Consider the following 13,074-nt stretch of genomic DNA (forward strand, 5'->3'; position numbering starts at 1 on the left):
AGCACCTTGAGGCACACCAATTGACACTGTGCCCCAATCAGAAAGGTCACCACGAAATGTAACTCTTTGCTGTTGGTCAGAAAGATAGTCATGTAATAAGTCAAAGCTTGATCCTTGAAATCCATAAAACCTCAATTTAGACAGCAAAGTATCATGATCAACAGTGTCCAAAACCTTGGCTAAGTCTAAAAATACAGCTCCAGTAAATTTACCCTCATCAGTAGCTCTCAACCATTTATCTGTTACATGTAACAATATACATCTTGTGTAGAATAACCAGCACAAAAACCAGATTGGTGGGCAGAAAGTATTTTTATATTGTATTAATGAAGATGTGAAACAATTTGATTGTATAAAATTTGCTCTAAAACCTTGGATAAGATGGGCAGTACAGAAATAGGTCAAAATTGTGATAAACTAGTGCATTGCTTACACCTTGGCACAGGACTCACAAAAGCTTGCTTCCACTAGTAAGGAACTAAAGAACTGCCAATACACTTATTAATTTAAATTTTAATGAGTCGCACCATATTAAGGAGGAGCCCTAATGAACCGAGTTGACAAACCATCAGATCCAGTAGCTTTATGTAAATCCAAACCGGTGACAACTGATGAAATTATTTCAGTATTGGCAGAAGCAAACTTAAGAGAAGGTACAGTTCTATCTTTGAAGAGTTTCTCCACAAACACAGTAGTAGGCTTGAGCCAATTATGCTTTGAAAATAGCCTATTATGCTTTTGAGCAGTGCTCAAAAATCCAGCCTATTATGCTCAAAATTATGCTCTCAAAATCAAGATAATGCAGAGCTGACTGTTTTATTAGAGTATATCTTCATTTCCTGATTGCTCTATTAGAGTAAGTGAACTGCTCTATTACAGTATTCTATCTTATTTCCACGTTGCCAGACCCTATTTCTCCGCATGGCGCTTATTGATTGGAAATTATAAGCGCCTGCTTTGGCAACGCGAGACTAATTTCCATAAAGTGTGAATAATCAGTCAAGAAATAGTAAAAGTAATAACACTGCAAGGTTTTTGATATGAAATGCAGTAATATTAATAACGTGCAGTGTGCTCATGTTGTGCAGTATTTTTGGCGCGCGCATTGCGCGTTTTAATTAAATTTCTTGAAAATCGTCCTATTATGCTGGCATAATGCTTGATGCTTTTGCTAGCCTATTATGCTCGAAATTATGCCGGCATAATTGGCGCAAGCCTACACAGTAGCTGGCACAAAAGAAGTAACATTAGCTAGCAACAGTCTTATGTGGAATTGCTAGGGAATGATTGTTGAAATCATTAGCTGTAACCGAAAGTTGAGTGTCCTCAACACCCTTAGAATGCCTAGATAAGCATTGAAAGTGTCTCCACAATTTCCTGGGCTTGCTGCTAAGAGCCCAGGAAATTTAGTAGCTTCACTAAATCACAAACCCTGGAAGTCAGACATCTCTTTTAGCTGAGAGGCTAGCATGCCAACAGCACAATTTTCAAACGGAACTGAAATTTCCGGTAGGCAAGTTATAACTTAATAACCGGAATTCGGAACTGAACTTCGGAATTAACGTATCACGTAAAATGTGTCCCACCCACTTCCTCACAAGATACGTCTCGAGGTAAGTGCAAGCCTGCAAGCTCGAGTCTCCACCGAGTTTATAAGAGGAACGTAATGGGGAACGTAATGGGGAATCGCTCTTCAGAACCACAAGACAATCACTCCGAGTCTCCTGAAGGACATGCCGAAAGGCGAACGGTGAAACCCCTAGAGGGAGATGAAGTGATGAAGGCGAAAGAACAAGATGATATAACACAGAAGGAACAACAAAGTAAAGAGGACGCTGCAACAAAGCAAACCGGCGGGGATGAAGTCATGAAGATAATAGAACGAGATGACATAACACAAAAAGAGGAACAAAGTAAAGGGGACACTACAATAAAGCAGACCAAAGGAGATGAAGTCACGAAGACGACAGAACAAGGTGACGTAACGCAGGAGGAGCAAAGTGAAGGGGAGGCTACCGCAAAGCAAACTGAAGGAGATGAAGTGGTGAAGGCGAAAGAACAAGATAAACCGCTAATAATACAAACTGAGGGCCTAAGTAAAGGAGATGCTACCACAATGCAGACTGAAGTCATGAAGACAAAAGAACAAGATGAAGAAACACAGGAGGAGGAGCAAGGTAAAGGGAATGCTACCACAAAGCAAACCAGAGAAGATGAGGTCATGGCAAAAGAACAAGATAAAATAATGATTCAAAATGAGGGGCTAGATGCTACCACAAGGCAGACTGAAGGAAATAAAGTCATGAAGACAAAAAAACAAGATGAAATAACACAGGAGGAGGAGCAAGGTAAAGAGGACACTACAACAAAAACCAAAGGAGATGAAATGATGAAGGCAAAAAAACGAGATGAAACAACACAGGAGGAGGAGCAGAGTAAAAGGGAGGCTACAACAAAGCAATCCAAAGGTACACTAGTCAGCTAACTTTACAAGTTTTTTTCTAATTCCTTGACTCAGGCTCCACCCACGTTGCTCATAGTTTAATATTTTTGATGCCCAATTCCCATCTACAACAGCTATAAAGTAAAATGCCGTTGTCAGAATGAGAAACTAAATTCAGTATTTACTAGGGACTGTATAGGAAAATAGCTGGTGGTACATCAAAAGAATCAGCTGTTACAGTAATAGCTGATACCAGGTGCATATTCGTAGCCAGCCTGTGGGTTGGCGTATAGTTTCCTGAAATTGTTTTCCTAAAAATTTGTACATGTTCGTTTGTTGGGGAATGGGATGGGAACAGAAACAGCTCATGGAAAATGCCTGATAAAAAGTCATCATGTTGGATATGGGTTGGATTTTGCAGTACAAGGTTTCTTTGCAGCATTAAGTTTTGGGTCCTTGAAACGATCGAAACACTTTAATAGAGCAGTCACCTGCATTTAAGTATACTTTAATAGAGCAATCAAGAATGTTTCACTAACTATCCTACCGTACAGCATTAATAGCCTAGTAATTGATGGACTATTAGTATAGCTGTATAGATTAGGTATATAGACTAGCAAAGTCATTAACATTGAAAGTTAGCTACTCCCTTAAAACCATAAAATTTAAACCATAACTATAGCATAAGTAGGTTTACAAAGGACAGTAATTAACTGACAGTGCCTGCATATAGGGAAGTTGGACGTGTAACCTCAGAAATAAGTCACATGATGGGTATGCGGTAGCTGCAGTATGTGTATATAGGTGCATGGCTTCAATGGGGAGACTAAGGACAATATGAGCAGTCATGTGGTACTCCTCTTGGAGCCACTTCAGTTTTACAAGCATACCAGTGCTGCATGCATACTCCCATCATATGTGACCATCTAAGCAACAGCCCGTCTAGTTTGCACAACCTCCGAATTTTTTTTTAAATTTCTCAGCATTATCTGCATTGTCCAAGGAATGGTTCACCAAAGCTTCTGCCTTCTGTGGGAGTGGTTTTGGAATTACAGCACTAGAAAGAAGGAAATCGATTTGTACAGTGACTATACTAAAAATAAACTACAGGTGCTTGCATTCGCAGCCATAACTTCTGTTTGGATTAGTCTACAAAGTTGGAATTTGGCTTACAATGTTCACCATGGATTGGCAGATTGCAACCAAGGTATAGTTTAGCCTTGCAGTCACTTGCGCATAGACGTATGAAGGAGGTTTTGTTGAAGAAATGGCGATGATTTTGTTTGCATCTACCGATTCATAAACAAATGCACGTGACACACAAACCATTGGGGCTACAGAAATGAAACAAAGATTTTGAACTCCCCATGAGTAGCCAAATATGATGGTGTATAGTTTTAATCAATTTGAGTCTTCTTTCTCGAGGACTGGCCCAATAAAAATTTGCATATTTTCTCTTGTAGCATGTGTAATTTTATGAATTATTCTTAAATTTTGATTTTCTTAATATGCACGCTTGTGCGAGCTAGACGGGTTTTCGCTGAGACGGTCACATATGACTTCTTATCTGGAAGCAGTAGGTGCAGTTTTCGAAGCCTATAATAGGCACTGTCGGTTAACTAGAGTACTTTGTGAGTCTCGGGTTTTTGTTTAATAGCTGAATAAGTTAAAATTATGGTTTCAAACTTTCAATATTGTCTATATCCCTAGTCTATGACAGCTATAGTCCATCCTTGACTACTCTATTAGAGTATTTTAATTTTTAATGTAGGTGACTACCCTATTAGAGTGTTTCGATCACTTTAGTGAAAGAATCCAAACAATGCTACAAAGAAACGGTACTTTTTCGATGTGCTATGGTCCTTACTCTAGTTAAAAATTCCAATTTTTATTGTGTACTTGTCTATGTTATGGTTTTCCACACCCATGTGAGCAAATGCTTCTAGCTACTCTCGTATTAAAACCTGTATTGTTTCTGCTGTGTGTATAGCTATTAACCAATTAAATTTTAAAGTTTGGCCAGTTCCAAAATGGGTTGCTTGTTCTAAAAACAGGTTGACCCATTTTGAAACAGGCTGACTAATATCAAATTTGGCTGCAACTGTTTGCTGCTACTCCTTGCCTCTGGCTGTTGCCACTTGCTACTAATACAGGTTGCTGCTGCTTGCTCATTGCTACTTTCTGCCACTTTCTTCTGGCTGGATGCAAGGGCAGCTTTAGGAGAAATACCGAAGTACCCATCAAAATTTTATACTACATTTGTGCTAGCTGGGAAGCTAGTAGAATAAGCATATCAAAATGAAAAAAACGAGGATGGAGGGAAAATTTCTTCCAGGTATCAATGAGAGGTGATAAATTACGTTGTTACTGTATATTAGGGACACTTTTTGATGTATTGCAGCTCCCTCTGACATGTTTTATTAGATCAGCAAAAACAATTGCTATACTTTGCTCATACCTTTATTGCAAGAATACTGAGAATCTAAAGCTAACTGTAGCTGTATGTGTCATCCACTCTTCTTTCTTTACCACTATATATATTGCCCCCCACTATTGAATGGTTAGGGTTGGTAAGTTTGAGCTTCATCCATCAAATAGGCAGCTTTTCTGTTGAGCATTTACCCATACCAGCATTATAAGCTTGATAGTTAACCTATTTACAGGATAGCTCAAACGGCATGCAGAGCAATTACACAAAGATTCTTTGTTGTTGTACCACTATACATGTAGACATCAGACAATGAGTAAAGTAAGTGTTGGGACATTTTAGTATGATGTGGTCAGTGACATAGCTCACAGCAGGATATTTTAGTATACCTGTGCTGCACATATGTCCAACTGTCAATTGCTACTTTCGATTTTAATTTCAAATCCTACTAGACATAGTGCAATACAAAACTTAAATTGTACTGCAGAGATAGATTAGATCTACTAGACATAGTGCACCGTATAGATTTTTTTGTTTTGTCACTTTTATCCCATCATGTAATAATAGTATTTCTGGTTCTAGGTTGTATGTAATTGTCACAGTATGACATAGCCATACCGTATGTCACAGTATGACATAATGGTTATGTCATAGTATGACATATCCATACTGTGTGTCATAGTATTACACAACCATACTGTGTGTCATAGTATGGCATAACCATACTGTGTGTCACAGTATGACATAACCATACTGTGTGTCACAGTATGACATAACCATACTGTGTGTCACAGTATGACAACGTCATTAAATTATTAAACTTTTTCATGGCCGCCTAAGTATTTTTGTGTGCATTGTATAATAAATTATTGTTTACATGTGTGCTACAAATCATAAGATTCAATTACAATAGGTAACTCAAAGCCAACTCTGAAGAAGTTACTAAATGTCAAGGTCATTGATGGCGCAAGTGCAAAATGGTTTCAGTTGGGGTTAGAACTATTAGATGATGACCAGGTAACAGTGTTAAATCAAATTAAGGCTCAGTCTGATGTAAAACGACGCTGTATGGAAATGTTAAAATACTGGATGAGCAGTCATCCCAATGCCACTTGGAATCAATTACTTGCAGCACTAAAGGCACCAGGTGTTGAACTACACAGTCTTGCTGCATCAGTGGAAATAGGTATGTACGGGGTGTATGTACGTATAGACATATGAAGCATATATACAAACTGTGATTTTGAGTACAAATGATTTATGTAACCTTTGCATGGGAAAATCAAAGGAATTTTTGAGTATACATATCTGATATTACTGTGTGTGGTTGGGGCAATATCTGTATAATGCCTTGTTGGTTAGAGCATTATTTTTATAATGCCCTAAAACTCATGAGGTATTGGTACTGCCCAGTTTGTTTTATAAAAGCTCGGACTGAAATCAGTTATGGAAATAAAATTAATGCTCATGTAACCATTTTTTTTTCATGAGTTGGAGTTTGGCCAAAAGAAACACTCAGATAGAGGCGTTTCATTATCCTTGCCATTCTACAAGTTGGGAAACATTAGTTTAAGATGAGAACTAGTCTTATTGTACATACACAAGCGTTTCAGCATGTTTTCGAATACGGACCATACCCACATTACAGATAGCATGAGTTAACCATGCTACAATGAAGCTTACCCCTTTCAGCCTTTAGTATATGTTACATGTAATTAGTCTTTAAACAACTCAATAGCATTAACACACTTGTAAATTCCCCGTGATTCGCAAAACTCAGAGTGATATTTTTGGGACTCATCTGTTTTTTTTTTTTTTATAATGAATGGAGCTGCAACGTTACTTGCTGTCTGGCCACAATCAAACCTTTCAGGCATGCATATAAAATGAATCCAGTGGTTTCACTCATATTGGCATAGGTGATTAATCACCTGGCAGGCTATTAGTCTGCAATATAAGTGTTACATAATGTGCGCTGCCTGGGGGATGAGGGTGGACATATCAGGCAGACCACGAGTGCCTGTTTTATAAATATAAAATATTACACAGCACATAAAAACAAATACTATATAGGGAATATACTAATTTGAATAGCTCTGTCCTCAAACTGTCACAAGTTTATTCACACTGGTCAGTTTGATTTGATTAGTAAATCCACTTGTTTTCATACAAACCTTTGTTTAATTATTCTAATGCTACATGTAATAGAGCACACAGTTGGTGGCAAACATACTCTAAATGCATAATTTCCTTTATTTGTGACAGTTCGGATTAGTGAGGATGCACTGTGTATTACTGCTGGTTTGACTGTCAGTAGTAGATACTATACAGGGGCGGATCTAGGATTTATAAAAGGGGGGGGGGGGGGGGGGGCTAACTCAAGGTTTTAATCTCTTGGGTAGAGGTGTGCAAAGCACACTTCCCAGCATGCTTCATATGCTGGAACTAGGGGGGTCTGGGGGCATGCCCCCCCCAGGAAATTTTTGAAAAATAGATGCTAAGATACTGTAATTTGGAGACATTTCCACAAAAAATTCATAATATTTTCTGCCTGTAGATATTTTATATACTGCCTTTAGATTATAGGTATGGCTATCGGAAGCATTTTGTTAATGGAAAAGTTTGGGTAGGTACAGACAACCAAGTACATGATGCACCCTCTCACAATTGCACAACACTGAATAGGTGCATGTTGGAATAATAATGTTGAAAGTGGAAAATTTTGAAATTTAAACAATACAAGATTGAATCTGAGAGCATTTTCAATGGAAATTGTGTACCTGAATTAAGTATTGCCATACATATTAACTACACAAGTAGATGAATGAACCTCTTTAAACAGACCAATGCACTTCATTGTATGTATAGGTGCAGGCAGATTTGGAAAAATTCCATAACAAAACCAATTATATGCTTCCAGTGTATGTTCTATTAGAGTAGTTAGCTGACTGCTCTATTAAAGTATCTCGATCTTGTACACCTCCAATGCTGATCCGGGTCCTTGTTGCATAAACGTTAGCATAAATCCACTGATAATACCTTGGAAAGATGTTAATAAGGTGGTTTTATGAGTATTTGTATTATTAGTGATCATATAATTATGCTAAGAGAAAATTTCATTATAATACTCAACATATTGATCAAGTAAAGCCTAAATATGAAGGGGGGGCTTCAGCCCCCAAAGCCCCCCCCCCCCCCCGGATCCGCCCTTGCTATATACCATAATACAGTGGTCCATCTATTATTACCTGAGCTCAGCTTGTGTCATTGCTTTTTATTGCTACTCAAACAAAATTTTCTAATAATTTACAGCAAAATTTCTAATAATTTTCTTGTTTGTTTACTTTATTTGTAACGTTATTTATCACTGGAAAATCAACTCATACTGCAACAAAGGCAAGAATGGAGATATAGTTTGTTTTCAGGTACATTTTGCCTATTACATAATGAGGAACAGTGCGAGAAGTGCTTTTGTATTACAACTGAAAACATGCCTCACCTATCAATCACTGAAAAGTAATTTTGCCATTCTGCTTCACTTTCAGCTATGTTCTATATATACGGCACCAACGAATAAAGGGACAGTGTGAGAAGCTCCTCTGCAATCAATCCGGTCAGCAGGACACTTCTCTCCATGATGTGTTACTACAAAATAATTAACATCTATACACGGTAGCGGAAAAAGAAATGGAACACAAAGGTAGTTTCATAATGCATGCACTGCATCATGTTAAACAATGAAGAAATCAAGCCCTTAGCTTTAGCCATAGTCAAGTTGTGTTTGACTGGAGACATCAGTCAGTCAGTCAGGCAGGCAGTTAGTTAGTAGAAAATTCAGAGATTAAATTTTCATAAAAGGTTGTTCAAAGGGGTGGGGTTGCTCTGATTGCATTTTGGCTGCCTAACCAATACTGCTAAGAAAAAAAAGTGAAGCAGGATTTTGGGTGATGTTTTGGAGCATGAAATTAAAGCCCAAACCTTCATGATCCCTATTACATGATTACAAAACTAAAGTATTGTGGACACAACACTATGTGTCAGAGGGACTTGTCACGTACAGTACATACCATTATCCTGCCGAGCTTTCTGTTATCCAAACTGTCTGTTCTATTAGAGTATTTTGATTATTAGAGTAATTGAACAGGGCTCTGTTTAAGGGGTTCTATTATCCAAACTTTTCAATTATCTGCATGAACACACTCAAGGCCCAATGAGATTTGATTTCTACTTTAGATGACTGAAGTAGGAATTAAATGTGTCCACTATTATAACTGCAGGTGTGGATGCATGACCTCCCTTGTTTCATTGCTTCCTATTTATATTTATGACAAATGTGTAACTTTTCCTTACACTTCTAATTTAGTAATTGTCATTATTGTAAAGCATTAGGTCAATCAGACAAAGAGCTGCAGTCAAGGGATCAGCCTACACATGATGATGATGATGATAAACAAACACATGATGATGATCAGCCTTGTGAGTCAATAAATATAAGGGAAAGTTTTGATGAGCAAAACTGTCATGGTGTCCGTGGTTTTGACCATTAAAAGTTTCCCTGTGAATGCTAGCTGTGTATAAGTATTGTGAAATGCTTCTACTCGATTATTTCAAGAAACAAGTGTTCCTGCAAAGTCACCTAACAAAACTGGACCACTTTGTAAAGTTGTACTGTCGTCTGCTATCGGAGAGGCCAACTTGTGCTCACTTGAAGCATTGCAAATGTTGGGAAAGCATAATGAGAGTGGCTGATGATGAGGGGGAAATCATTGGAAAGTATATACTGCAGAACATGGAATTGTAAATAGCTATGACCCAATTTGAGTCAGACTTTCCTTACAAGTTGAAGGAAAGCACAGTGTGCGGATGTAAGAAAGAGGAACTTTGCATCAGGAAGGGTATTTAAAGGTGGAATCATGCCAAACCGGGACGACCTCTTATGCTGGGACCAGTCCTAGATAAACAAGTTCAAGCATGCTTGTATTTAGGTGTAAGGGAGCAGGTTAAGTGACTTCTGGCATTGCTATAGGTGCTGCTGAAGGCATTATATACAAAGGACAGCAATCTTTTAGCCTAAAATATTACTTTAACACAAGATTGGGTTTGTGTGTGCGTAGCTTGCTAGGGGTTTACAAAAGGAAAGTCTTTACCAAGACTAACATTTTAGTTGAAGATTTTGAGAAACTGAAGACACGTGCATAGTTTCTATTTGATGTTAAAGCACCAGCCTTGAAGAAATACCTGAGAGCCAGGGATCAAACAGCATGTCAGATTGGACAATGGACCAAGAAAGTTAGACTGGCAGGGTTGGACGACAAATGCTATTATTTTTTTGCCTTCCGATGTTTGGGAATTTATGCCACCTCAACTTATCCATAACAGTATAATCCATGCATGTCTGCCAGCTACAGATTCCTGGCATATTACTTATACCCACAACCACCAGTGTAATGAAGAAACTGTAAAGCTTTAAAAGTTATTGTGCCTTGCATACAGGGCATTGTGAACTATTGATGGCTTCAGAGCTCAGTGTACAGGTGACTTGTTGAAACTGTTGTGATCACCACAGTATGTACGTTCCAACTAACTGTACTGGAGAACAAATCATACACCTGTGAAAGATAGAAATTTCAAGAGTGGCACGTTATGCTAACCAAATTGTAGAATACTAAAGAGTTTGCTGACTCCATTGGACCTCTTCTGACGGCTCTGTAGCAAAGTTGAATATAGAACAATGTCATTATTAAGTGCTGTGAATATTGTGTTTGCTTGGCTGTTAACTCGCTACCAGTTTCATTGACCTCTTTGTCTTCATTCTTTCGAATATACTTGTCACACTTGACCCACACATCACTTTCTAAGCTGTTGCTACTTGTATTATCATCTGCTTTGTCAATTACCTCTATTTTAGCCTTCTTGCATTCATGCTGACATGCTCTCAAGCTCAACCAGCTCAAGTTTCACAACTGGAGCTATCAGAACATCTGGCTACTTACATAACCTCACTGATTTCTCTAGCTAATTAATATCACCAGTAAAGCGTAGAATAGGAATCTTCCGCCCACCTTGATCAAGATCTGAAGAGTACTCTTGTCCACTTGTTACATATAACACCACACGTGATTGTACCATGACTTCTCAAATGCACTGCATAAGCTCTAGATATACAGTAGAACAGGGAACATGCCCAACAAGATGTCTTCTTTTGGTAATACTCTGGATCATGGTTGTTATCTTCCTCCCTAACACACTGCAGCTCTTCCCCGATAAATGGCTCTCGTATTGTACTGTATATGTGAAACCCACATACTCTGAATGAAGAACAAAATGAACTCATGGCAACATAGATGATAGCAGTGTGATTGATGTACAGCTATAAACTCACCGGTGGTGGCTTGTTTACTTAAGTGGCTTAGTGCTTTTAGCTGGAACTACCATAATGAGCTCTACCATGAAAGTGTAACCCCAAATTCCCACCACCACCACGAAAGTTTTGCCTATCAAAATCATCTTCCTATCCATTATTTATTGCTGTGTATACAACTTGAGTTTTTTTTTTAATTTGCTTGTGTAATCAGCAGGGACATCCGCACCAAAAGCTAGTGATGATGATGATAAAGTACTGGATCAGAGTAAGTGATTAAAACATTGTTAAATTTGAAATGATAGTTGACATTTATAGAACCAAATATGTTCAAACTGCAGAAGATTGTTACTCCAAATATCAAGCATGAATGGAAAAGTGTTGCATATTCTATGGAGTATGAAGTGAGTGATGTTAAGGCAATGGAGAGGAAGTCTCAAAAAGACTTGGCTGCATGTTGTGACGAACTGTACGAAGATTGGCTCTCCACAAATCATTATCCTACACCTCCCACTTGGCGGAAACTTTTGGAATGCATTAGAGAAGTTGATAACCTTCAAGCTGCTGCTGAAAAGATTGAGGAGAAACTAAAGGAAAAGAAATAAACACATGCACACAGGGATTATTTTTGTAATGCATGCTGTTTGTTTTTATCTGTAAATATGTTCACCTCATGTATGTGTCTGGTTTACATAACATTCTCTTGTACAAACCTATAGTTAGTAAGTATTATGTGAGTTGCTACATATATACAATACACAGAGATACACGTGTTTAGCAGCTAGCAGACTAAAATCTGAGCTACATAGCAAAAACTTCCTACATTCAACAAGATCTTTTGGTACCATGTTTTAACAAGCTAATTAATGCCTCACGGAGATTAAGACAGAATACTAAAGAAGCCTGCATCCCTCAGATGTTTGAGATAATTTAATTAAAGTGCAGTGTAAGTATAGTATGATCGGTGATACAGTTGACTGCAGCTATATTCAACAAAGTTGGAAAACTCTTGCCCACATAGCACATCTAGCTCTCGCCACCTACAAAGATTTTATGAATGCTCAGTGGTTGCACAAGACATGATTTTTTTTTATAATGTGTGTACTTTGCAATAGACCAAGTACAGTATCTCTGGAGCAGCCTATTTAAGATGCTTGCAATTGACATTTAGTTGCAAACGTAAGCATGTCAACTCAACATCAAGTTTGCAGTTAAAATTTAAATACCATCTGTAGCTATATATATATTTAAAAGGTTAGAGGCAACAATTTGTATGGCAAAGTTAAGATAGTAGTACACAGAACAAGGAGAAGAGGTTCAATTTCAGTTCCCACAATGGACTCTTTCTATATAATTTACCATAAGTTGTTATGAATTATTTTGAATGTTCTATTAAAATAGTTTACTATTCTATTAGAATTAAACAGTTTTCATCTATGCCCTAATTAACCATTTTTAAATATGACAATTTGACCAATTTCTTGAAGAGATTATAGCTTGCTTTTTCTATATCACATTTTTTTGTTTTTTCCTTTGTCTCTGTGTGTATAATAACACTTACTTAATTTCTACTAATTAACTTCCTAGCAAGCCACATACTAAAAATTTGAGATAGTGGGGCCATGCTCAGCTTATCAAACACCCACCCTGTAGTGTTAATCAGTGATGTAATAACTAACGAAAAGCCCTGAAATGTGCTAAGAAGAATAAAAACCTCAACATCTGAACTTCTGTGGCCTCTGTAACCAACAGATTAAATCTTGTATCAAACATAACATGATTTCAGGAATTTGTTTTTCCTCAATATTGAATTGTCCCACACATACTTATACACTGACAGTT

At 37.7% G+C, this 13,074-nt stretch overlaps 1 protein-coding gene across 2 annotated transcripts; it reads left to right on the plus strand.

Moving 5' to 3' along the window:
• Positions 1-1,556: 1,556 nt before the first annotated feature.
• On the plus strand, positions 1,557-11,948 carry LOC136254327 (uncharacterized). 2 transcript variants are annotated; one of them, XM_066047007.1, is made up of 5 exons: positions 1,557-2,468; positions 5,785-6,057; positions 9,255-9,347; positions 11,447-11,500; positions 11,551-11,948. In XM_066047007.1, exons 1-5 carry the CDS (start codon positions 1,667-1,669, stop codon positions 11,835-11,837), a joined length of 1,509 nt encoding a protein of 502 aa, XP_065903079.1. In that variant the 5' UTR covers positions 1,557-1,666; the 3' UTR covers positions 11,838-11,948. The 2 variants fall into 2 exon arrangements, with proteins under 2 accessions (XP_065903079.1, XP_065903080.1); XM_066047008.1 differs by having other exon boundaries at positions 11,450-11,500.
• Positions 11,949-13,074: the final 1,126 nt, after the last annotated feature.

Source organism: Dysidea avara, chromosome 4 (assembly GCF_963678975.1).
Source record: "Dysidea avara chromosome 4, odDysAvar1.4, whole genome shotgun sequence".
NCBI classification, from domain to species: domain Eukaryota; kingdom Metazoa; phylum Porifera; class Demospongiae; order Dictyoceratida; family Dysideidae; genus Dysidea; species Dysidea avara.